Source organism: Phoenix dactylifera, chromosome 2, assembly GCF_051530095.1.
Source record: "Phoenix dactylifera cultivar Ajwa chromosome 2, Ajwa_hap1_PhDact_Kaust_v1.1, whole genome shotgun sequence".
Taxonomy (NCBI): Eukaryota; Viridiplantae; Streptophyta; class Magnoliopsida; order Arecales; family Arecaceae; genus Phoenix; species Phoenix dactylifera.
The window spans coordinates 49,306,444-49,334,165 of NC_143191.1; the positions used below are offsets into that span (position 1 = coordinate 49,306,444).

Genomic DNA, 27,722 nt, shown 5'->3' on the forward strand with positions numbered 1-27,722 from the left:
ACCAAATGACAATGGTAACGGATGATGACGAACACTGTAGGCTCAAATGCCAGTTTCCTTGGTAATATTTTTTTGATATAAATCGGCGGCAAAGAGAGGACTAGGAGGGTGTCGTAGTTTTGGCCGATTCACTTCGCGATGCATCGCGTAGCTCTCGTCGCCCGCCACGTCCTAACCCCCTCCCTCTTCTTCCGCCGCCAGGCAAGCTCGTTTCTTCCCTAATCCCCTCGTCCTCCTCCTCGCCAATCCTTTCGTCAATAGTTCTCAATTCCGATCTCTCTCTTTATCTCACAGTTGATCTTTCTTCCTTCCGTCCTCCAGTCTTCTTCTATCTTGGCATGATTTTGAATCGCTATGAATCGTCGATCGAAATGATTTTTGATAATTTTTCCCCTGGCAGATGAGCATGGAGCCTGGGGCGGCGATCAATCGGGTGCGGGAGTCGGGGCTGTTAAAGACTCAGGGACTTATCGGAGGCAAATGGATTGATGCTTATGATGGGAAAACCATCGAGGTCAATCGCTCAAAGCTTGCATTTTGTTATTTTTTCAATTTTCCCTTCTTTATGTGCTCATTTTTTGCATGAAGGTTGGTCGTTGAAGTGTTTCTCGGTACTACGATGTTGTATCTGGTTGACGAATTTTAGAGTGCGAGGTTTGCTACTTGGTTGTAAAAGAAGAGCTGAAAGCTTCCGGAGATCTTATAATGCAAATTCATCTGGGGGATTGGGAAGATCGCATCTTGGTTGGAGTTCGCTACTCCTAATGAGCTCTGGAGCTTTTTGGATCAATTTTAGGACGATGTGTTTTCATTTTAGAGCTGAATTATGAATTTTTGAAGTACTGGCACTATAATTGCTCACTTTTTGTTTGGTGTCATGAGTGTCCTTACGTTTTAAAGTGAGAACCAAGATGCAAATCTATGTCTCATTTGCATCTGTTAATACTTTAAAATAGATCACCATAAGTTATGTTACAAGCTGTTGATACATCACTTGAGAATTTTGATCAACAGCTGGTGTCAGCATTTGTTGGCATGGAAGGTGCCGAATATTAATGATTTCTTCAACCATATTGTGGACAGGACCTTACTTCTGCCTCTGAGTGTTCTCATTCAGGTCTATCTTTAACTTAGCGAGGACGTGAGGGCTTGAACAAGGGGAGCATGTGAGCGTGTGTTTAGTCCTACATCAATTTTGCATTGGGTAAATCTTAGGTACTTATATAGGCCAAGAAACTCAAAAAACACCTTCTGGCCAGCTCTTTGGGTTGAGGTCCTGTATTGTTATAGTGTTAATGCTGAACATTGACATGGAATGACAATGTTATCATCAATTGATGAATTGAAAATTTCATGAGTATTATGAAATCTAAGTTCCTGATACATCAAGAACCTTGAAGCTTGAAGTGTTCCTATAGAATTTCTGAAGATGGGACATATCTAGATATAGAAAACACTGATAGATATAGCACAGTTTGATGGTAGTGAGAGGTCCGGGGATTTGAACAAAAGAAACAAAACAACTAATAGTTTCAAATGTTTAGATAATCTTTTAGATCATTTAAAAGACATGCTAGGATTTATGAGCAAGAAAATCTTATTTGTTCATGATATTTACCTTTCATCCTTGAAGATGAGAATAAGGGATGGATTTCCCACCATGCAGGTTTTCAAGTTTTGGAGATATTTCTCTTCTTTATTTTATTCCTTTTTCCCTTATATTCTGGATGCCACATACTCCGAAGTCGGAATATGTCCATGAAATGCTTATGTTTTTTATTATTTGCTTAAGTATGTTCTCTTTCATTTGACAATAAATGTCTAATTTTGATCTCTTAAAGAAAAAGGGCGAGAGTGCTAGAATAGAAATTAATAGTTTTTCTTCTTCCTTTTCTTTTTAATTGGTCGTGGCAGGTGCAAAACCCTGCTACTGGGGATATTGTAACAAGTGTTGCATACATGGGCAAGAAGGAAACAACTGATGCAATATCTTCAGCATACAACACATTTAACTGTATGTAATTTTAAAAGTGATTCTTTCTAGTTTTCCTATTTCTCTTTGAGAAGTTGAATTCTTCTGAATTGCATATGGCTTAACTATAACTCTCCAGGAAAGAGCCTTACTAACCTGTTTCACATGATCCAGACTGTGCATATGGTTGCAAATCTGTTTAGCAACCACAAGCAGTAGCAAGTAGCAGTGTATCTACCGCCATAGCCTAAGTGTAAAATTAATTGAATCTTATCAATTACATGGAAGACCTGTAGAGGCTTAAGTATAGTTTGGGCTGAACTCAGTCAACCATAGTTGTTTGGTGGCTTAGCCTCATTCTATAATGAACATGGCTCACAATTAGAAGCGTTTCTCGCATATAAATTATGCTTGATTGCTTGGGTGCTTTTGTGTGGATGGGATATTCTGATGCTGACATGCAGTGCTCGTCTGGGTATGCGTTAGTTGTTTGTCACATGCTTATGTGGAGTTGAATTTCATGTTTATCACAAAACCAGTTGAGTTGGCTCATCTAGTCTCCTCCCCATGTTCCAACCCCACATAACTAGGAGGATTGTGAATGTTTCCTTTGAAACAGTAGAAAGAATGGATGCCTAGAAGTGTTTTACTAGTCTAAAAGGCTTGGTCTCCATGTGCAGTTTCTTTTGGGAGAAGAGAGTATCCTCTAATATGATTTCCTATTGACTTTTCATGATGTCAAAAATGGGGTATCTACAACTAAATGGCCAAGAATTAGTGAATATTGCATCAGGATTCATTTCAGACTCAAGAGTCAAGATTAATATTGGTTTTTCAACTCATTGTTACCCTCTACCTTTTTATTTAAATCTCTGGCTGGCATTTTAGTGTTTAATGGTTTTACACATAATAGTAAAACAGTTTCATCTTCCCTTATTTGAAACTCCTAGTACTTGCATGATGTGTCTCTTAAGTATATGCATAAGACTTAAATGTTTAAAGGTGTTCTGTAAATGTTCATCATGATATGTTTGTAACATTCATGGAGTTAAAGAGGACTAGCTTGTCTTTTCTTTTTATTTCAATGGCTGAGAACGATCCTCTACAGGATTGATTCTGAGAGATCTCAGTGATTAATCATGCTCTAGTCTTGAGGTTTTATGTCATCCACCAGAAAAGAGGACTAGCTTTGTTTTCTGGATGGCATGCAAATCTTTTCAGATATTTAAACATGTCTATGGACTCGAAAATTTCACTGTATCATGGTATTATGAATATAATTATATCATGTAAGTTTTAGAATATCATATAGTTGTTTTTTTTTCTCTTATATTGGTAATCATCACTAATCTGACATGTATGCTCCTTAATTCATGAGGGACAGATGGCAGATCATGTGTTTTCATAATATTGAAGAGTTTATGGATAATATCTACTGAATGTCATGCATAGCATGGCAACAAATGTTTAATTATGGTTGAAGAAATCTCCATGAAATGCATTGTTAATGGATAAGTCGGTAAAGTGACTTTCTCCTTCAAATACTAACCATACTTCGTGCATCTTATTTTTTGCATTATTCTAGGTAAAAAGTTTATTGCATTCACTAATCATTTTTCGTACCAGTCTTGTGAATTCCAATACAGACAGCAAATTGATATGCATATTCTTTTCCATCTTTATGATTTTTATGACTTTTCTTAGATATTTTTGATTTACATTAATTTTTCCTTTTAATCATTTTTCCCAGCTTGGAGTAAGCACACTGCAAGTGAGAGGAGCAAGTGTCTAAGGAAATGGTAAATACATTTTCAGACATTTTCTGTCTTTGCTTAATATGCTTTGTCATTCTAAAAGTTTTGCTTACTTTGTTTTTTTATGTTTATTATGAATCTGAAAAAAACTAAATGATGGATATGCCCTCCAAGAGTGGAACTTGTAGTTGAAAAAAGAATCTTCAGGTCTGAAAAAGCACTAATACATAGTGATTATATCTGCCACTTTGAATTGGTATTTTTATCATTCATATATAAACAATGTGCATTTCTTGACTCATCTACCAATTGTTACTCGGATTCAAAAAAGTGTGCAAAAGTTGCCAGGTGGAATGACGTAGGTAAAGAGGGTACTCTTGCCTATGATAAAATGTCAGTTTTGACTTACAATATGCAGACATCAGTTTAAAAAATGTCCTGATAGATAAAGCATGGAGAAAAAGATCAATTTATTATTGTTTATAAGAGGCCTTAATAAATGATCAATTTAATTGCTCTTATGCATGCATGAAGAGGATAATGCAAGATACGAGGGAATTATTTTGACTATCAAGCTATGGATATCAGTATGAGGTGATGCTCATATAAGAGCAATTAAAAGGGTCAATATGTAGATGTTATTAGTGTGACTGTATGTGTGTGCATGCGTGCGGGTTTGTTTTGCATGTGTACATGAAATTCATCCATTTTTGGATAAATGCTAGCGTTGAACTTAATCACCATGATAAGTGAGGTAGCACTCATCACCAGGCCCTAGCTGACAACATTAGGAGAATGCTGGTAGAATCTGATGATGTAACAGACAGTTTTCAGAAAAGTAATCAAATTTATTGTTTTGGTGATTTGGAATGATTGAAGCAATGAAGATTGGAGATCAGCACTTGCAGAGTAAAAGGGAACATAATGGCAGATAAGCAAAAACCCTTAAAATGTGATTGCATGTGGAGCACTTATAGAAGCTGAAAAAATTGAAGTTGTGGGCTGCAAATAGTTCCAGTCGAGCATCTAACGGATCAATTTGGAATTCTGGTCCATATAGAGGCCATGGAGGTGAGTTTGGTTTGAAATTAAGGCCTAAAATCATATATTGGCTGATATTTTTGTGGTTTTGGAGTTCACAGCAGATACACTCTCAGGGACATTCCAAGAAAGTGTTAGCAGAGTCTTTACAAGTTAATATCTTGATATTCCTTTTTATTTCTTGTTTTTTTTAATTGTTTGTGTCTTATTTGGAAAGATATAGGCATTGGAACACCTCTATTTTTAATATCTATCTTATCTTAGGAGTAATAATTGGACTCGAATAGGTAACTGCTTGGTTCTTTAATAAGTCTCCAGAGGTGGATAATTAAGTGGTGGAATTGGCCTGTTTGGCAAAAGAAAACAAAAGGAGGAAGCCAGGATTAGCTGCTTCATCTTCTTCGTATTATCACATTTTCGTTTTCTGTTCGTCTCTTTGTTCAGTTCTTTAATTGAATTTCTTTTCTTTATTGGTTGCTTGTCTGCAGAATGTATCTAGACACATGTAATCTGACTTTTTGGTGCAACATTTTCTATCCCTGGGCTTGCTACATTCAGCCCAGAGAGTTAGGCCTGAAAGTTTTTTTTTTAATTTTAAAATTCCCCATGAAGTTTCTGGCTTTAGTTATTAATGTTTTTCTGATCTGATTAGGAGGTTTCGTGAATCTGCTCTGGCTCCTTCATTAGTTCATTTCATTTTATTTTGTTTTTAAAAAAATTAGGGATTTATGCTAATCTTAATTGATGTAGATTCCAAGTTATTTTGGATCTGTGTACATCTATAGTATATACAAAAGCACTAATAAATTTCTGTCCAGAAATGATCACAACATTTTAGTTTAATTGAAGAATCTTGGTCACCTAAACTACTCTCTAAAGGAATCCTAATATGACTGTAATTCCAAACACTGGAAGAAAATCATCGTTAAATTACAGCTATAGCTTGCGCAATCTTCTTGACCCAGAATATCACCAAAAGTCGTGAGATAGCAATTCTGGATCTTGGAGTCCAGTCCGACGTATGCAAGATCGTCAACTACCAATATTTATGAGAAATGCCTTTCCAAGAAATTGGAAGAAAATTGTCACTTAATTATTGTATTTGTCTGATCTTGGTCTGCAACATGTGGTGTTCTTCTATTCTTAGACCTTGGGCTCTTACTGATTTACTATTCTCTGAGATGTCAGGCTTCATGTGTGAGAAAGTTAAATTTCTGCCGATGTTTGTTTGACCAATCTCTTAGAAACATTAAAGCTGAAGATATGTGAAGAAAAATCCTGATTCAGAACGCGACCATTGAAGGCCTATAGATTCAGGTTAAGGTTGATAACAATTTTTAAACAAGCCTTGAGTCAACTATCTGGGTTTTGCTTTTAGGATTCTCAGCCCAGCCATTGCTGTTATGGGTTTTAGGGTTATATCCTCTATCATTCTATGCTAGATCTAGGTGAGGATAACATGGGCTGTTATTCTTCATCAGTCATTGAAAGGCTGTTTAAATATGGAAGAAATTAAGAGGAAAGCTAACGTTTTCTGGTCTGTCTTCTGCTACAAAATTTGATTTCCTGTACATACTGTTAAACACTTCATTTCAGCATTTTCATGGTGAAACTGTGTCAAATATTGACTATCTTCCATCCACTGAATCAGCTTTCATGTATATAATGTTGATCATATACCTTTAGCATCATCATAGAAAGTGTTATCATTTGATCGCTTCTTGGTTACATTTGTTTCTAAAGGTATGATCTAATGATTTCCCACAAGGAAGAACTCGCACTACTTATGACTTTGGAACAAGGGAAGCCTCTAAAAGAGGCCTTGGGTGAGGTATCTTATTGACTTTGGAACATGGGAGCAATTGTAAACATAAGTGATTTCTATCAATCATAGATTACTCTCAAAGTTAAAATGCTATTGAAACTGCCTCTGCAGGTTGCTTATGGTGCTGGCTTTATTGAATTTTTTGCTGAGGAGGCAAAACGTATATATGGTGACATTATTCCTGCTACACTAGCTGATCGCCGACTATTTGTATTAAAACAGGCAACGGACTAATTCCCATACATCTTTTTGATTTGATCTTCTCTTTATATTTTTTGTTCCCTTAAACTATTGTCTTTTAGCTTCACTTTAGATAATCTCCAAGTGGCTATACATTCACTAGATGATCAATTTACATTCTTCTAGTTCGTGGACTTGTTATCGTCAAATAATCTGACTTGCCATTTGTCTTTTAGAAGTCTTTTACTCATTTCTCTAAATGATCATGACTCATAAGGCTTAAGAATGTAACCAGAATATTTAAAGATTGTTGAATTGTTCAAGCGGTCCGTTTGGATGCTTAAAAATTTCTAGTAGTTTATTGCCTTTTAGATAGAAACCACTACTTTCATTTTATTTCCTAACATCTAATAAGAGGCTGTCTTCTTGGATCCATTCTTTCATTATTACTTTTAGTGGCCTAAGTGACAATAAAGAATTACTCAAAGATAACAACATTTTTATGTAGATCTAAAATTTACTAACTGTTCATAACACATGAGCCAAAAATCTAAGGATGCTGCATGACTGCAAGTGGCTAGCTTGCTTAATGAATTCTCTTTGAACATCCACAAGCTTGTGCACTATATGTATCTCATCCATCTTGGAGTCTATAGACTACTATGCAGTTTCTGGTTTGGAAAAAACAGTTATTTATTCTTATAAAGAAGAAAAAGAATGTTTATTTATAATGTTTTAGTTTCAGCTTCTATAGACCGTTAGAAAAGATCCAAGACATCAAATAATTGCTTGAAAAAGCTAGCAGTTAGAATTATAAAATTAAGTAGAACTCCGATAAGAGGCAATTTAGAAATAATGGGGGTGACAATTGGTTTTGTTAGCACCTATGAAATATTGCATGTTTTAAATTCTTCATTGCCATGCCTTTGGCTGAGCAATCTAAATTGAAGTCTTAACTTAAAAATATGGAGAAGCTGGCTTTTCTTCAGGGCCATGTATTTTTTTTTAAAATAATATATGTACCAAAATTAATTTGTTAATGATCAGATACTATGATCACTTTGCTTGAAAATGAGAATGATCTCATTGGCATGCTAATGAAACATTAACCAAATGCAGCGTTCACAGCTAGTGGTTTGATTGGTTTCATGCAAAAAAAAGGTAATGGGACCTCTGTGGGACATCATTCATCCACACGCTTGTAAGGTACTGATGCTGGTTAGTAAAAAGAGCCATATAAAGGATATAGATCTTACAAAAATGACTTTGTGAAAAAGTGCTGGATATGGTTTTTATGGATCATTGCTACATCATAGAAGCAATATAATATTATGAATTGACTAAAAGTATAATGCAGTTATTTGGATACCATAGTTGATTCATACTTTAGTTTTTCTGTAACTATGTGTGTTGTACATTTCTATCAACTTTTTATTGAAAGTATTAATAAATTTTTGACGGTTAACAATAAGATTGCCTGTTAAGATTCTAAATTTATAGTCACAGAAAACGAATTTGGACAGATGGGAATGAAATTTCTGGATGCTGTTGAGAAGTGAGGATATTAGGGAATATATTTCAGAGTTATAAAGCCAAGGTAAGAACATAACTGGGTCATCACACCAAGCAATGGCCCTTCTAGGACCCTTGATTGCCAGGATCATAACTGGGTAATGGCCCTTTTTAGAGCCAAGATCAGAACAAGGGTACAAGTGCCAGTATGTAGTTTGTTTAAATGAACGATAGCTAATAGGGAAACTAATTTGTAGTAGTAGCTTATTACATGTGAGATGTAGAATCATTTGTGATAATGGTGAAATATTAGACTGCTCTGACTACAGTAGTGCAAAATTTATGAGCTACTTAACCATGACTCAACTTTCTAAATCCTCTGAATTTTTCAGTTCATGCTGATTTCATGAGCTAAATTGTACAATTATACAACTTGATGGCGGAAGAAAGGTCAAGTGGATATATATTTTTTTAATACATTAAGTACATGTTGTAGTCTAAGATTCAAATGCTAATATACGGGTAGTTAGGTGTTAAAATACTAGGATGATCAATGTTAAAGATGATGAAATTATGGAAATAGTGGACAACGTGATATAGAACTAATTGAGATGGTTATACGCGACTATGTGAGAGAGACTGGAAAGTGGAAAGTAAATTTGTAAAGGGAGATAAAATACTCATTGGACTAAAAAGATCATGAACAACCTGAAAATTCCCAGATAAATGCTGCAACAAGGGTTTTGAGAAAGCTCATGATGAGAAGGTTATTCGTACTACTTCTACATATGGACTAGTTCAAGTGACCGCCTTTATTAGCAATCATGCTGACCTGTTTTACATTAAGAATTTCAGGTGAAGAATGTGCTAGGGGATAGGCAGGTCTAGTCGTGAATGTGAATCAAATGTGCCATTATAAATAATAACTTTCATCACTGTTGTGCGGGTTTAACAGGTATGCCACCAGTTTCAAATAGTTTGCACTTTTCCTCATGTTTAATTACAGCAAGCATTTTTTGGGGTTTCTTCTAAGGGAACTTTGGTTGAGAATGAAAAAATATAGGTAGGATATGACTTGTATCTTGTGAAATCGTGTTTATCAAAGCTTTTGTTGAGATGGTGCTGTTTAATATTTACTTTGGTTTGCATTTTATCTGATCTATTCGTTTTTTTCATCTTCTGTTGTTCTTTCATATGTGTATGCTTCATAAATTCTAATGATTTACCACCAAGCATAGATTTTTCTCCAAAAAATACCGTAATTAGTGTTTGTTCGATGTGTCTTGCAGCCTGTAGGAGTAGTTGGCGCAATTACCCCATGGAACTTTCCTTTAGCCATGATTACACGGAAGGTCTTTGTCAGCTCTTATATGTACAATTTTGACAACTATTCTTTTCAAAGGAAAAACTATGCTTGTCCTTGCACATGGCTTTCTTTGTCTACAAGGTATGTATTTTATGATGTATCAGGTTGGCCCTGCACTAGCTTGTGGCTGCACCGTTGTTGTTAAACCATCAGAGTATACACCCTTGACTGCATTAGCTGCCGCTGAGCTCTCTCTTCAAGCTGGAATACCACCAGTAATCTCTCACTTCTATATTCTTCTTTTTGGTCACTTGATTTTTTTTCCAATGCAATAATAATTTTTAATCCAAGTTTGGCTCCAAATTAATAACTCAAAAGACAATTTGTTTTCAAAGACCCTTGAAACTTGAGGAATAAGCATTGGAGTGAATTAACAAGGGAAGCCAGTTACTCGGGGTATGACAATCTTGACTTACAAAAAACATGTAACATATGGATTTTACAACATTTGCCCATTAATATAAATGCAATATGATATAAAATAGGCCTTATGACACATTGGAAGGGAGAGTGGTAGTGGATCACAGTTTGGATGTGTGCGGGAATGAGGATGTGATGATGCCTCAAATTGGTCTAAGGTAGGAGTGTGAGAGAAGTGTTCTGAATTGCTATTATTTTGGCCATAAATATTGCTTTATAATTTGTTCACTATCAGATTTTTAGTTTTTTTTTAACCCAGCAGAACTGATTCTGTAATCTGTATAAATATGTGTGTGCATGCATATGTATATAGATTTGTATGTGCATCTGCGTGCATGTTTATGTGAGGGTGTTCATATGTGGATGATGTAAAGTGACTGGTGCACCTCATTCAATTAAGTTCAAAAAACAGGTGCTGCATCATGAAATACCTAATCATGGGAAATGGTGCCCTGACTAAAAATATTGACAAACTACCTTTTATTAGATGGACAAGCAGTGCACTTTATCTTTTTTTGGTTCCACATTTTTCATTTCATACACATCCATTTGTGCTGTACCTGCTTAGGGTCCAAATTTGTTTTTCTTCTCATCTGAACTTTCAGATTTTCAATTTGTCTTTTACTGTTTATTTTTGGAGTATGCTATATTTTTTAGTGATTTTGCACCTATGCTAGTCCATCAATAGATGTCATTAAACTTTTGGTTATATTAATTATTGTTGGCTTGTTATCATTCAGGGTGTGCTGAATGTGGTGGTGGGCAATGCTTCTGATATTGGTGATACTCTACTCCAAAGCACCAAGGTTCTGTCTTTTGTTTGATTTTTTCCCTTCCAATATTGTTCTGGTCTTAATGCAGAGTTAGGAGCAGGGAACTGTTGTATGTGACATGTTTAGCTTTCTTTTAGGTAAGAAAGATCACGTTCACTGGATCAACAGCTGTTGGGAAGAAATTGTTAGCAGTTTCAGCAAATACTGTTAAAAGGGTATGTTTACCGAAAGAAAAAGTACTTCATCCATAAAATGGTCATTTTATGCAGTAGATCAGTATTTCTTACTTTAATTTGAGTTTTTTTGCAAGGATTTTTCACATAAAATTCTTCAAAGATTGCAAAAGTTCAATACAAGATGTTTGTTTACCTGATTTATGCATAAATATGCTTGGTAATGATTTGGCTGTGTAATTTTTGAATATGTGCATACCATCTACTTGTGAAGTGTTAAATACAAAGTGTCTTTTTTGTCTATGTATTACAGATTCTATTTGTAGAATGCAAGCTTGTTCAACTAATTATCATGCCACTGTAAATAGATAGAGTTTTGGAAAGAATATGCTTACTTATCAAGGATCACCGAATCGGTACTGGGTGCCATACCAGTCAGCGCCCGGTACGGTTCAGTACCGGTTTGGACCGAACCAAGGAATGCCGTACCGGTCCGTACCGGCCGGTACGGGCCGGTACGTACCGGTCCGGTCCCTGACCGGTACCGGACACAGATGAAAACCGGTATTTCCGGTTTTCTTCTATGAACCGGCCGGTACGGTGTTTTTTTTTTTTTGATGGGAAAGAAAGTGGTCCGGACCGGTACGGTATCGGTCCAGCCGGCCACCGGTACGCCGATCCGGACCGGTACGGCGGACCTTGGTCAAGGCTATCAAACCATTATATGAAGTGCTGCGGGCCGTAGATAGCGAGATCTACTCCCAGATGGGGTTTTTGTATCACATGATGGTCAAGGCAATGGATCAGATTGTGGAGGCAGATCCAGCACATGGCCGGTCATACATCAACATCATTGAGCAACGGTGGGGAGCGCAAATGGGTACGGAATTACATCTAGCAGGTAAACTAAGATATAATTATAGTGACAATTATAGTGATGGATATAATTATATAATTATGCTAAGATAGTCTCGTATATGTGCAGCATACTACCTAAACCCCCGGTTTCATTACAGCATAGAAGGAATTGGTATGGATGAAACACTTCTGGATGCTTTGCGTAATGTGATTTATAAGATGGAGGCAGATCCAGAAAAAGCGGCCCTATGTCTTGAAGAGGTAATTATGATTTAGTAATTACCAGCATGTGTAAGTATATCAGCATCTTCAATTATTAACATGGTTTTTTTATGCTTATTTTTCACAGAGCAAATTATTTAGAGAGGGCAGCTACAGTTTTGGCCAACGAGCGGCTGTCGTCAGCAAACACAATATGAATCCAGGTACGTGACACATCAGGAAAACATTCACCTGGTGTTACTTAGTTACTATTATGGAACTATCATATATGTAATTTTCATAAATATTTTTGCAGCTGAATGGTGGGTGCATTTTGGCGGATCCGCGAGAAATCTAAAGCGGATAGCTATCCGGATCCTCTCCCAAACAGTCTCCTCTAGTGGATGTGAGCGCAATTGGTCCACCTTCGCCCTTATTCACAGCAAACAAAGAAACCGTTTGACGCAAAAGCGCCTCAACGACCTTGTTTATGTGCATTACAATTTGCGGTTGAGGCTAAAGTGCATCCAGGAGAAAGTGGAGCTCAAGTATACAGATCCGATTTACGGGTCCTTCACCGCTAATGACGATGATCCACTACTCGGCTGGCTTGTAGGCCAGCAGCAGGAGCCCGAGCTTGACGAGTCAGGATCGCCTCCATGACCAGCTACCTTCATAGCCACCGAAGCTGGGGTCGATCCAGAGCAATGGGCTGAGCGCAATATTCCACGCACTCCCAGAGCTGATCAGCTGCAGGCACAGGGGAGCCAGACAGAGAGGGCCAGAAAAGAAAAACAAAGAATCCCAATGGAGAGTGTCGAGGAAGAGACTTGGACTAGCAGCGATGAAGGTTCTGGTGGTGATGGATCTTCTAGCCATGGAGGGAGCGGAGGACAGTATGGTACTCATGAGACACAGCCGGAGGGTGGTCTTTATTTCACCGGTGAGTCCCAATTTATGGGTGCTACACAGGATACGGACCACGGTCGACCACCTGATAGATTTCGTGAGGATATTATTGGATATAGAAGACGGGCTCCTCGAGGTCGTTCAGAAAGACAGGATACGACTGCAGATCCGACAACATACGGATACGGATTCTATTATCCACAGCCTCAGCCTGACGAATATGGATATGGTGCAATGAATTTTGCTTCCGCCATATTTGGATGGGCCCCTACACAATCAGAGGACACCTCTCAGAGCCAGAGCGTGAGCGAGAGATCCGACAGTTCTTATAACCTGGCGCGCGTTCCTTCTGATTGGGTTGATTTGCCTCCTCCTGATTATACTTATGATCCAGATATCTACGAGAGCCATCGGCACTCGTCCCGATTTTAGATATCTTAGAGTACTTTAAATGTATGTAAATGATTGTATCTTAATTTGAAGATATTTTATGTGTATGATTTTATCATTTGGAACGGGAGGAAAACATAACATGCAATCATGCATCATATATGTTTCAAATTTCAACCCTAAATTTAAATATGAAAATATCAAAAATCATGAAAAAAGTAATAAAAAAACATCAATTTTCACTTAATTTAAGATCCAACAGAGACAACATTAAAAAAAAAAAGTCTGGCTCGCGGTAACGGCCGGTACGGTACCGGTCCGGACCGGTACGGTACCGATCCGGACCGGTACCGTACCGGTCCGGCCGGCCACCGGTACGCCGATCCGGACCGGTACGGCGGACCTTGGACCGAACCGAATCGGGACGAACCGGTTGGCCCCTAAATAACTCCCATTTGTGGGAGTTCTCTTTCTTTTCGAATTTTTTCTATAAATTTAAGTCTAATGTGATTTTTTTTTTTGTTGTTTTTTTGATGTTCTCCACAAGGATCGCCGAACCGGTACCGGGTGCATCTTATGGCTAGATGATGCATCTTATTGCTTTAAAAATGATGCAAATCATAAAATGAACAACATAAAATATCTTCAAATCCAAATACAATCAATTACATACTTTTGAAGTCCAACAAACATACATAATGATATCTAAAAATAGGGGCAAGTGGCGATGCCTCTCGTAGATATCCGGATCATTAACATCATCAGGAGGCATATTAAATACCCATATAGAACATATAATAAGTTAAGGGAATTTTTTTAAATTAGTAAGTTACTAAAAAAGGGATTTGATATTATTAGGGCTTCTGATGGACCTGGGCCAAGGTTGCTCTTGTTGATTTTGGCTTGCCCAGGCCCAAGTTGGCCTAATCAAACTGGGCCATGGGCGAAGCCTGGACCTCTAATTTTAGGCATAGAATTGTTTTTGGCTTGATTTGGATGGTGTTTAAGATTTTTTGATAAAATATTTATTTGTTGAGAAGGGAGATAAATAAATAAAAATAATTTATTTTTATTTTCTAATTGTTGCGAGTTTTAGGCCGAATTTGGGCTGGGTGCAGGCCTAGTTATTTTGAACCAAGCTAGGCCTAAATGATTGGAGCTTTAGGACTGGCCATCTTGAACTTATGGTTGGCTGGCTCATGCCCAACATTAGCAGCCTAGGTACTCCGTGCTTCCCTCTCGTTTCATGGCATATGAACCTCATACTTTGGCATTACCACTATTACCCAAGTGGGGTAGACTGTAGAGTATCTTCTATGTTAAAAGTAAAAATGAAATATTTGACTTAAAGTAAAAAGAGAGGAGAAATTTGAAGTGACAAAAGAGAACCATATAAAGTGCATGACATGATATTAACCCTCAAGTGACATGAACTGTTTCGTGTCTTCTCTTGGTTTTCTTGTTTCACATCCTCTTGTATTGAGGAGATTAAGTGCTTCCACGAACAAATTATAAATATCAAAAGGTGGCTGTCGGGCCCTGTCAATCAGCTCCAGAGGAGGATCAATTTGATGTTTCTTTTTATGTCTGTTTGATGCTAAATTTTCATGTTAATTTTCCTCATCTAACCGAAGTTAGTTGAATTTCTGTCCAAACAAAATATTTTCTATACTGCAAATCGAAACTTGTAAAACCTAATTTAACAATCTCGGTTTTTTAATAAATATCTTTGACAGTCTTTTTAACAACTTTCTACCTAAGGAAAAAAAAAAGTTTAATGATCATATATTAAAGTGCATGTGCTTGATATGCAAATATGAAGGCTCCAGTTTGTATTCAAAATTTTGAAAATTTAGGAAGCCTTCCTGCATGTGTAGGTTATCCTAGTCTTCCTCATGTATGATTTTGGTACCTAAATTTCCATGTCCGTGTATTGATTACCTTTGTGTGTGATGTCTCTGTTATTTTTCTTAAAATTAAGTCAACCTTGTCAAGTCTAGGTTACTATTGTAATTATGGAAATACCAAGGTGGTTGACCCATACACAAGGCAATGATTGAGTGCTAAATTCCAAACACTAACCATTGTATTAATAAACGATACATCATAAGAACTTAAAGCTTTTTGATATTTTTTTGTTCTACAGAGAAGCTTGTTTTCCCAACAAAGTGGTATAAGAACCTTTACTGTATGTGGAATTTTCAAGCATAAACTCTATGGACATAACTGCTTAAAAAATGGAGCTTTTAGAAGTTGAAATTGAAAGATCAAACATCATTTGATCTATCAGCATAAGCTGGAGGTATGAAAAAATGAACCTTGCAGTCATAATGGGTACTTCACTGTTATGTGATGCCTCCTGCATGCTGACAGAGTGTCTTTATCTGATTTTAAACATTATCCTTTGCTGCTTGTTCATGTAATGAATACTTTTATCTAAGCCATGCTATAATACTTCTCATTTAGGGTGCTTCCAGTGATTGATATTATGGAGTTAAAAATGAATATATTGTCCAGTTATATTTTAAATCTGTTGGAGATGGATGCTTTAATTATTTGAACCTGAGCCTATTTGGTCACATGGTCCTTTTGTTTTAGAAAAAAATTACTTCCACCAATTTATCAATTTCTACTAAGTTTTAGATTAGATTTAAAAGCCTGTATGATAATTATAACATTAGATTACTTACTGCTACTTATGAAATTTTATGTTTTCAGATATCCTTGGAACTTGGTGGAAATGCACCCTGCATTGTCTTTGATGATGCAGATCTGGATGTTGCAGTAAAAGGCGCTGTAAGCCAAAAACAGCATCTTGATATTCTTTACCAGAATGTTATTTGTCAATATATGCATTTCTCCAGGTTATGTAAGTTGTAGTTAAGAATTTTCATAATAGTAATCAAACTATGTAAATTGCTTGGTGCTGCATATTGATCACTCCTTGGGGTTTTCACTGATGATGGTATCTTGATATGTTGCAATGAAATTGTTGCTGATGATAAATCAGATTGCTGGATGATAAATTAGGGTGCACACCTTTTTTTATTTTCTTAATGATACTTTCAACTTCTTTCTAGTGCAGCTAAGAATTATTTATAAATTAAAACAATAATCTAAATCCCTAACTAGTGTATTCAATCAAAACTGTGAGTTAGAAGTTCTACACGTTGTTTCGTAATGAAACTAGGATCCTTGAAAACCAAGAAATCAATTTCTATGTGGATACCCAGAATCTTTCCTGAAATGCAAAGTTCCAAATTATGCAGCAGCCTTTATAGAAGGAGGTCAAAAACAACAAAATATTAAATCTCAACGACTTAATGACTCATCCCAATCCAAAATAGATCTAAAGTAGTACTTTTTCACGCCGTTCTTACTTAAAATAAAAGAAAGCAAAATACAATAAATATATGATGAACTGATATTTTGTTCACCATAACTATAATCTTCATTATTGGCACTTTGGCATACAGTGTATATCTTATGGTAGGGCTGTCTCTCTTTGGACAAGTCTTGTTGCATGATCTATCCAAGATAAAGAGGGTCTCTTGGATATAATTTAGTATCCTATAATTTTGTCCATATGGTACTTATATATGTGTACAATCAGTATATATTCTTGCTTTTCCTATGAAAATTTGGACATAAGTTGGTTCAAATAGAGTATATTATTCAAATTATTTCATGCACATGCAGCACATCCATGACCTACTTAGGGTGTGTAAGAAAGGATTTGAATGCCATTGGTATGGCGTGTGCCAACCATTGGGCAGAAGTGCAGAACTACACAGGCTGGCAGATAATGGCAATGGTTACCTTTTTGGGTTTTTTTTAATAGTACTTTAAATTCCTTTCTAGTGCAGTTAAGAGTTGTTTTATGAATTAAAACAATACTTTAAGCCCCTCCACAAAGTCATACTATCAAAAGTATGAGTATGCATACTCAATACTCTGGGATGTATCAACCTCATAATCCATCATCATTATCTTAATGTCAATCCTTGATAATGATAGTATGTAATCATTCATTAAATTTTAAATGCTTTTTCGGAGACTAAGATTTTAAAACAATAAGACATGTATTCATGTGTTTATGTTCATCTGTGTCATATTAGACAAAACACTTTGAAAGCTAAAATATAAGACTTGTTCTGCTAGACTCAAGAGTCAAGATACTGGTAACGTGTGGCCTTAGTCTTTTAAAAAGTTGTTACTTTGATCCATCAAATTCTGTCTAAATTCCCTCAGGCACCTAGGCAGCCAGGTCACCTACTTATTGGACACCTAAGTCACTTGGCTATGGCCTAGCTGCCTTGACAACCTTGGGCCCAACTGAAGAATACAAAGTTTGTTCAAGTTGGAAAATTGATTTTATTTTGATATAGTTTGAATTTTAGATTTTCTTAGTGGACTCAATTGGGGATTAGTTCCACATTTACATGTAATAGTTTTTGTTCAAGTTGTTTGCCGGCAAGTCATAAATTGTCCACAACCTAGAAAGAACCTTGCATATTTCCAAGGTAATGGAAGGGTCAAAATGAAAGTGTTTTGAACCTTTTGATTTGGTTTTGGTCGATACTGAGCCATGCTAAATTAATCGGCACCCTTTGACTGCAGTATAATTCGATACACTGCCATATTTACTTGGGACATGCACAGAAGCAAAGCCAAGGATAGGCTGGACGGGCCACTTCTACTCATTTTATAACTGTATAGCCATATATACGGCCGTTGTTGCCCTAATTAAGACTTGCACGTCTTCTATAGTAGCGGCACAAAATTAGCACCTGACTCGTTGCATTTTGTCCTTCAGTCTGGCAAGCAGGCAATCTCATATCTATCGTCACATGGAAAGGAACTAAGCAAACATTTTATCCTGTCTAAAAGTTGCAACTGTAATTTCATCAGCTATGATCCTTCCCATGCTATGCAAAGGCTAGAGAAGATGATTGGATATTAGCCTAGCTTTAAAAAGGACTATTTTTCTCTATTTCCACAACTATTTGCACCTACATTACCAGTTAATGTTATCTAAATTTATCGATCTTGTGCCATTATCATTTATTTTCAATGCTATTTCTCAAAATATGGAGTAGTTCATTAATTGCAAAGAGAATAGTTATTGTGTCATAATAACTTCAAAATACGTTAGTGATAACATTAAATCATGTAATAGCTTATAGATGACAATCATCAAATTCACATTGATGATTGAGGATCAAATATTTTTTCAATAGCATTAAATTTATAATTTCTACAAGTATTGCTATTTTAGAAAGCAAAGCAATCAGTATAGAGATGTCCTAATCATGTGCCATCATATATTGTTAAAATGGACATAACAATCAAATGTAATGCTAACATGGTCTGTAATTGTTTTAGAGTATGGCCATCATATAAGGTGTTATTAAAACCATGATTCCTTTATCCGTTGGATTTAATACTGGCAACAGACTAAGGGAATTTTTATATCTATTTATCAATAAATTCAAAGACAAGTTAATAAATAAATATACTCATGTTTAGTAGATAATATTCCGTCCTCCCTCTCTACATGCATTGAAAATCCTGGCTCCACTTTGTGCATGTCCACCCCCTGCCGCCACCAGCCAGGCATGGTATGTGCCATTGGCATGGACTGCCCCTTAAAACCTCCGGTTTAAGCCCTTCACATTCACTAGAATGCTTCCTTCTGTATGCAATTGACATTCCTTGGCATTATTAAGTCAGCATACATCATACTAGATATTTGGAAACTTGACCTTCCCTTAAGAATTAGTCATCACAACTACTAGGTTATCTAGAAGAACCCAAGCATCTTTTTATGTTTGATTTTTGTATGCCAAGATGATAGTAAAAATGCAGTATAGCTAGCTAAAATTTATACCTGTAAATTCTCCTTGAAGCCTCTAGATGGAACATGTTAGTTGAGTGTCAGATGCTTTTCTTCCTACTTCCTAGAGTGGGTGCTTTAGCCTTCAGCCATTTCCACTGCTCAGTTGCATGTCCAAAAGATACAGACTGGATCAAGCTGTGGCTCTTTTCCACCTTCCCTTGAAAACATGGTGGGTTTCATTCTACATCTCCAAAATATGAAACATTTCTGCATAGGCCTTCCCAGATTTAGAGAGCATTATATTTGCTCACTGGAAAAGATATAGACATAGATTGTATGATGATGAATCACAGAATGCCTTTTAATCCGTTTCTTTATGCCATCTCATACTGTGGCTAGATTCCATGGTTTTCTTATTTATGGTGTTTAGACAGATTTTGATAAGAATGAGTGGTATATACACATGAATACATTTTACAATCAGTTTTATCTGATTCTAACCTAGTGTCTTACCAGCTCTAAACATCCTCTTTATTATTGATGTTTTCAGCTTGCAGCAAAGTTTCGTAACAGTGGGCAAACATGTGTTTGTGCAAATAGAATACTGGTGCAAGAAGGTACATTTGTTTTCTCCTGTATGGTACTATATTGTTGGGTTTATTTAAGTTCATGACTTCATTGCATATTTTGTTTATATTAGCAGAATGGCAAATAGTTTTCCATATTTTGCTTTGTTATAAGTTATATACTAAGAACATTTGTCATATGCTAGAACAATGTTGTGTTTAATTTATCATCAGAGCTCATATATAGAATGGATTATCTTTCTTGTAATTAAAATCCATTAGAGTTCTGCACATGCAATGCACATGGACCAGGAGGAGAAAGGGATGATGGAAGTTTCCTAGTGTAAGATATAAAACATTTATACTATAAAAAACCTTAAAATGATGGAATTGCGCCAACTTTGAGGCCCATGGTGGAGTTGAACTCAGCGGTGGAGAAGCACCCTGGCCTAGAGTTTGCATTATATATAGTAGAAGATATATTGTCAAAGCACTTGCTTATACAATTACAGGTGTCAAGCAACCAAAAAGGTTTGCTGTTGATTGCTATGTGCTTCGAGATACTTAGATCAAGACCAACAATTTGGATTCTCTATTTTTATGGGCTACAAATGCATTTTAGGTTTAAGCTTTGATTGTACTCTCCATTTTAGGACAACCCGATGCATGGCACTGGGCTTCCAGAATTTTTTTTGTAGGCATTTTAGATGTTGTAGCTCACATCAAGTGGTGATATCTTCAAATCACAGCATCCCATATTTTAAAATTTCCCCTAACTGAGATTACCATTAAACTTTAGTAACCGCACTTTGGTCTGACTACCTACCATTAAACTTTAGCTCACTTATGTATGTATGCATGCATGCATAGATGTGTGTATGTATGTATGTATGTATATGCAATTCAAACATACTAGAAGATCTCATGATGACTTTGAAAAGTAGGGAGAAGACTTCTGATACATGCTTTGACTTAGTATATATCCATTTATAGGACAGAAAGTCAAGTGGATTCATTAAACTAGCAAGCATAGGAAGATTCTCATTCAAGTTTAATTACATATACTTGTCCCTGCTAGGCTATAAAGGATTCTTATTTATTGGTTTGGATTCATCGAATTTTGCTGAAGATCAGATAAATGAACAAATATTATACAGCTAGCTTGTTTGGTTGAAATACAGTATTCTCTTGCACTTTACTGTTTTAAGGACTTACATGCAATCTGTTTGACTAGATGCTTGAGATCATGCTGTACAACCTCTCATATTCCACTATCCACGTCGGGCTTCTTGGAGAGATGCTTCTAGTATATTATCATATTATGTGCTGCTGGTATGCATGTCTTTTAGATCTGTATATTTTGTCTATGAGTGGTCTTGCTGGGTTTTTGATTGGCTATTAGTGCTTTAGTTCTTCCATATTCTAAATTTCTAATTTATAAGAAATTAAACTTGATAGCAATGATGTGCTATCAAAATTACTGCTCATTCTTTTTTTTTTTTAATAATAGAATTGCTGAGTTACTCATTGGCCGCCATAATTATTCAAACTTCCTGTAATTGCTGAGCTTTTTGAAGAATATCACTACGATTGTTCAAAATTCCTGCTATTTATTTCACTACTTCTTGTCCCGTTAAGAATACTCAACCCCTTATATGCAGGCATTTATGAAAAGTTTGCAAATGCTTTTGCAAAGGCTGTTCAGAATTTGCAGGTTGGCAATGGCCTCGTAGAAGGCATAGCTCAGGTACTAATTTCTTTCATTTGGTGCTCTATCGTCCTGGAACTCAAAACTGGAGTCATTTTGGCCTACCTTTATGACCATTCTTTTCCTAAAGAGTATCTATTTTGACACTTAGAAATTAGTTTATCTTCAATAACCAATTTTGTTGACTGGTTTTATGGAACAAATAGTTTCTTTCCATCCATGCATAATATGGCATCTTCTATTGTGTTGCAGAAGCATTTGATTGTGCTTTAGCTTAATTTTTCTTTTCTAAAGTGAGCTTTATTTCTAAGTTTTGTTTGATTTCTAATTACTTGATCACGAAGTTTTTTGGTTTTCTTTGTACAGGGCCCATTAATCAATGAAGCTGCTGTAGAAAAGGTGATTCATGCTCTTGACATGACATATTAATTTCTCTGATGTTAATTTTGTTAGTAAGCAATTTATCTTTAATTGCTAAAGCTTCTAAACAGTCTAATCACATGTGTCATGCTGTATTTAAATTTTCATTTTGTAGGTTGAAAAATTTATCAAAGATGCCACTTCAAAGGTAATTTCTAACATCAGTATTAATAAATCAATATTGTCATTCAAGTTATTATAACTTACACATTCCTTATATCATCTATAACCTTTATGGTCATGTTTGATTGTGGAATAAGATGGAACTGACCTTCTTGAACCTGCTTTATCCCACTTATTTCATTTATTCTGATCAAAAACTCTATTTTGTGGAAAGTTCATGGTACCACTTTTTCCATTTAACCCAGAGTAAACTATTCCACTCTATAGGTTGAAATAGTTCGCTCCAAGTTACAGTGGGTGAAGGATAGTTTTGCCGATTTGCTTTAGGCTAAATTATTCCACAACCAAATAGGACCTATGAGTTTATTTGGTTATAAGCAATCAAACTTTCATATGGAGGTAAAACCTAGAATCAGTGATGCAAGAGTCTCCAATTATGCAGCCTTGCTATTCATCTAGAAGATCAGGCATGGTTTGCAGCCTTATGCACTTAAATATAGATGTAACAGATCTTGTAAAATGTGTGAACTAGTGGGTGAGAGAAGCACAGATGCTTAAAATCACATGCCAAATCACATGCCATGTCGCTATTGTATCTATATCTAATATTGATACTCATTTGATACTTCTCAGATACGTATCCGATGCTTGTGTTAAGTATCCTATTTTTCAAAATTAAAAAATACTCTTGAATCTGGATACTTTTTGGATACACTTAGATACTTGCAAGGGTAAATTTTGTAGTTTATAATATTAATTATGGAGTATAGATTATGGTTTATGGAATAATGACCAAATGATGACCTTGTAAAAGTTAATGCTATCGTATAAAGTGGGACTAATTATTTGCTAGCCTGCTATACTTTATGGATGCTTTTTTTATACATATACATATATATGTTTGTGTGTATATGTATATGTGCATGCATGTATTTTATTCGTAGGTACATATATATATGTACACATATATATGCATTTACATGTATATGCATATATACATTCGCCATACTGGTCGGTACTGTACCATACCGGTACCGAACCGGTTATCATACCGTATCGACACTTGGTATACTGAACTTTACCATATCGTACTGCGTACGAACACTATAATAGGATGGTACCGATATGGAGCCGGTACCGAGATGGCGAACCTTGTATACATATATACACATACTTACGTACGTACATACATATATTCCTTGAGATATTCTGGCTATATTGTGTCCTACTTTTTCATGACTTGCTATATCGGTATATCTGTATCATGTCATGTTTGTATCAAGCATCCATATCCATGCTTTACAGGGGGGAGAGTCTTGAAGGATTATAATCTACACTAAAAATTTTTGGAAACAAACACTCACTATTTCGGAGGTAATTTAACTATGCATCGAGTGCATGCAAAAAATATGGCACAAAAACTGCCACATGTACACAAGAATACAATAACACATTAGTTTAAGTTGACATTGTTGATTATGATTCGTAAATTTTAAAATGTATCAATTAAAGTTCAATTTTTTGGGTACTTGTAAATCATAGAACATATCAAAACGTGGCATTGATCCATTGAAATCCTCTCTTTATTTTGTGACCACCTATTGCGATAAGTGACCTTCGAAACCAGGTACTTTGTCTGTTTTAGGCCGTGATCAATAGTGTGGATCCTTAATTCATCATTGTTTGTGCACTGACAGAATTAAAGCCTAAATCCTAGCCAAGAAAGAGTACTCATACCCTCGTTATCATCCCCCTGCCCCTTCCGCCAAAAGAAAAAAAAAAACCCAATTTGACATATATGGGAGACTCATCTTTCCTCCAACTGTATATTTGCATTAATGCTGTCTTAGCTAGCAGGTCAGTTTTGTAGTATATGCTATGCCTATTCCATCCTTAAAGATCATTGTGAAAGCATCCTAATATAATAGCAGGGTTTGGAGACTACATAATCCCCATAAACAGGTAATGGTGAGTAATTTATACTATCATGCTATGAGGTCAGTTCACCAGCAGCTCAACGCCTAGCTACTAAATGTATAAGGATGCCGCAGTGATGTTAATGGACACTGGCTCTCGAGGATATTGGTAGAGAATTGGTTCTTGCATCACATCATAGTATAGACACTGGTGCATATATATATATATATATATATATGAAAACTCTTGTATGGGGAAAGAATGTTTGTCAGAGAAGGCTTCTGCCTGCCCCTGTGATGTGTTGTTTATTGCATTTTTCATTTTTTTTAAATAATCTGGATGTGAAATAATTATGTCATCTAAGGCATGTGGGTGGGCTTCCTTCGCTTGAGATCTCTGACTCCTAGTAGCATAAATCTGCATTGGATTATGATTCTATATAACCTTGAAATCCCTATTCATTATCTTTTAACAGGGAGCAAACGTTATACTTGGGGGAAGGAGACACAGTCTGGGCATGACATTTTATGAGCCTACTGTACTTGGGAATGTTAATGATGAAATGCTCGTATCTAGGTGAAACTCCAAAACCATTTATAACATTCATGATGGCATGCCTTGGCTACTATTTTACTTTGTGATGTTGGTTATCGTTACTATAGTCTGTGAATGGCTGAATTTTGATCTGGAAAAGCTTGCACTGACAGAGTAGTATACTTTGAGAAATTTAAGCGTTTGTTATGGTTAGTTGATTGTTTCTAGTATCCATCCTCATGAATCTTATAGTACCAAAGCTAACATTTCATTAATACCATACAGTTATCTGATTTCTGTGATCCTTTAGAAGTTCCATTTATAAGCCTTATTTGTTTTTGTTCTGTGTTTTTTTTAATCAACCAACTATTAATATGCTTACAGGGAAGAAGTATTTGGTCCAGTTGCACCGCTCCTGCGTTTTAAAACGGAAGAAGATGCTATTCATATAGCTAATGACACAAATGCAGGTTCTTACCACACTTCAGTGCACAAACTTCTCTATTTCAGGAATCTGATTTTGGTCAGCGAAGTATTAGTTCGATCTACTCTATACTTTGTTGCTTGGAATTCATTAACTTTTACTTCTTGAACATTAAATATTATCTGTTTCATCTTGCCACTATATAATGCCTTTTAAGATTAGACAAAATATGTGAATCCTCAAAATCATTTAATTTGTCAGAAAAGATAACAGAGTCAGGCTAGTATGATGTTAAGAATCATAGTTAAGATAGCATAGTTAGTGACTTTTTATTTGCTTTCTAATTTTTCAATCAACATGGCTTTCATCAATGTATCTATTTTTTTAAAGGGAATACTAAAATATTGCATTCTTTAATGGGTAACTGCAGCATATGTTTAGATAGTTCCAGTTTTAACTATTCAAGATAATGATTTAAGAGCTCTAATGTAGGAGGCTTGATTGTTTCAATTGTTTCTCCAATTATTTTGTACATTGCAGTTATTATATCATTTGTTGTGAACTCGTCAGGAATGTAAGACTTTTGTGGATATTGATGAGCTGTAATAAATTGTCTGAAATGGTAACAGAAGGGCTTATTTAGTTCATCCTTTCTGAAGCACCTGGGCTTCAACTTCCAAGAAGAATTTATTACAGAAGTGTAAAAGAATCACTTTTAAGCATGTACTATTCCATGGATTGAGAACCATGCTTAGTAAAAAGATAGTACCGGATCTACATTGGAATGACTTAAGGTTACTAACTTACTATACTGTTGCCTTGAACTTATGCTGCTAGTTGTTTATATCTTCTTGATATGTCTTCCTGTAGGCTCAGTGTGGCTACATGAGAGGTAACCCATCCCTCATAGACTTCTCCCAACTGGTCCAGGGCAAGAGCCCACTTACCAAACCAAGTCCAAATGATGACCTTCAATATTTGCCACAAAACCACCCTAGGGTTTTCAGTATTTGTTGCAACAAGGATTCGAGCTCATACCTTGGCCAATAAGACATGAATTCAACCAGCTCATCTGCTATTCACCTGCCAGTTGCTTCAATCCAGCATGATTTATGTTGTATGTAAGAAGTGGTGTAGCTGAGACTCCATAGGGTGCTGACTGCCTCCTTGGAAAAGTATGGAGAGGAAAGCGGACCAGCAAACCTTGGTACAATGTAAAGAATGAACACATGAAAAGCATTATTGTTCTTCATGTCTAAAAAGTTTGCATATTCTCCTCATCATAAAAATGATAAGAGGAACATTAACACTGAATTTCCTGCAATTGCATGCCGTCCAACTCCATAACATAGTTTTCAGTTTCTGGTAAAGCATATGCTGCCTTTCACCTCGGAAGATACTGTTAGATTGTGAAAATAAACTATAATCAACAATATTGTTTGTGTATTTAATTGTATTCAAACAAATGTATCATGGAAAAGTTTTCAATGTTATGGAAAATAAAGAGATATAATCATAACAGAGATGGAAACTATTACGACACCTAGAGAACCTTCTATTCCCTTTTCATTTTGTTTTTGAATACTGTAAGCATAAAAAAATGCAGAGCGCTGATATGCTCTAGTAGTACTGCTTGATATTGCACAATGGTGTTTGGCTGAGCTAAGTAATCTTTGAACCTATGGTAGAAGGACCTAAGCCTCAGGTAGGCATATAGATGTTTAATGGAATCTTGTAGCCAACTTCGTATTGGTGTTTATATTGTATTATTTCTTATATTGCACTATATGCTATTTTCATGCATAATGGCACAGGGCTTGCTGCTTACATATTCACAACAAGCATACCTCGTTCTTGGCGTGTAACTGAAGCTCTTGAATATGGACTTGTTGGTGTAAATGAAGGACTGATATCTACTGAGGTGAAAATTTCACAAACATGGCAGTTTGTTCTCAGTAGATGACAATAATTATTAAATACCATTTGTTCCATCTTGCAGGTGGCACCATTTGGAGGATTTAAGCAGTCTGGTCTTGGACGAGAAGGTTCAAAATATGGGATAGATGAGTATTTGGAAGTAAGTGGATAATAGTATTTTTCCCTAATTATTTCTTGTCAAGTTTTCCTCCAAGAGAGAGAGAGAGAGTGTGTGTGTGTGTGGTGACATGTCTTGTTCCCTCTGCTTGTAGCTTAAATATGTCTGTTTGGGGAACATGAAGGAGGCTTAATACAAAATGATAGCAGAAAACCACTCAGCTGGAGCTAATGATGGCAACTACTAGTTACGATGGTAAGCGTTAATCATAGTTCACTGAGATAAGGAGTCAAGTTTATCGCCTTGTAAACCTAGTGAGCTGCCCACTGGTAGGTTACCAGATAGTGGCACGGCGCTGGGTTCAAACAAGTAGTTTCTTTAATCGCGAGTAACTTGTAGATCAACCTGTTTGTTTTCCTTTTTCACGTATTTTCAAGAGAAGGTTTTTGTATAAATAGTATGTAGATGGTAATCCTTGTAGAACCTAAAATGCAAGCATCTACCATGCTAGTTTATGTCCAAATTGAAGAGCACCAGCAATCCAAATGAAGTACCAGACTTTGGTTGCTAGACTTTGCATTTCATACTTTCTAAATACACTCTGTTTTGAGGAAATGAGTAGAAATTAGGAGCTGCAGCAAAAACGGATTTGTAGATATGGTTATGCACTATGTGCATAAATGACAAACAGTGGCTGGTTGGGACAAACTATGCTGGTGCCAACATAGACCATATCATGTAGGTAGGCTGCCATGAATCCAGTGGATGATGATGCAAACAAT

At 36.0% G+C, this 27,722-nt stretch overlaps 2 protein-coding genes across 5 annotated transcripts; both read left to right on the plus strand.

The window, feature by feature from the left end:
* Positions 1–27,510, plus strand: ALDH5F1 (aldehyde dehydrogenase 5F1). 4 transcript variants are annotated; one of them, XM_088716770.2, is made up of 21 exons: positions 104–201; positions 401–514; positions 589–744; positions 1,915–2,014; positions 3,723–3,771; positions 6,511–6,598; positions 6,704–6,814; positions 9,574–9,636; positions 9,755–9,865; positions 10,811–10,876; positions 10,981–11,058; positions 16,093–16,170; positions 19,764–19,830; positions 21,441–21,526; positions 21,854–21,886; positions 22,023–22,055; positions 24,423–24,523; positions 24,866–24,951; positions 26,720–26,826; positions 26,905–26,982; positions 27,095–27,510. In XM_088716770.2, exons 3-21 carry the CDS (start codon positions 706–708, stop codon positions 27,131–27,133), a joined length of 1,413 nt encoding a protein of 470 aa, XP_088572896.2. In that variant the 5' UTR covers positions 104–201; positions 401–514; positions 589–705; the 3' UTR covers positions 27,134–27,510. The 4 variants fall into 4 exon arrangements, with proteins under 4 accessions (XP_008809896.4, XP_088572896.2, XP_038980748.3 ...); XM_008811674.6 differs by lacking the exon at positions 589–744 and having other exon boundaries at positions 1–201; XM_039124820.3 differs by lacking the exon at positions 589–744 and having other exon boundaries at positions 120–293.
* LOC120111069 (uncharacterized) lies at positions 11,330–13,492 on the plus strand. Its single transcript, XM_088722751.2, has 4 exons — positions 11,330–11,917; positions 12,002–12,135; positions 12,224–12,299; positions 12,392–13,492. Exons 1-4 carry the CDS (start codon positions 11,782–11,784, stop codon positions 12,736–12,738), a joined length of 693 nt encoding a protein of 230 aa, XP_088578877.2. The 5' UTR covers positions 11,330–11,781; the 3' UTR covers positions 12,739–13,492.
* Positions 27,511–27,722: the final 212 nt, after the last annotated feature.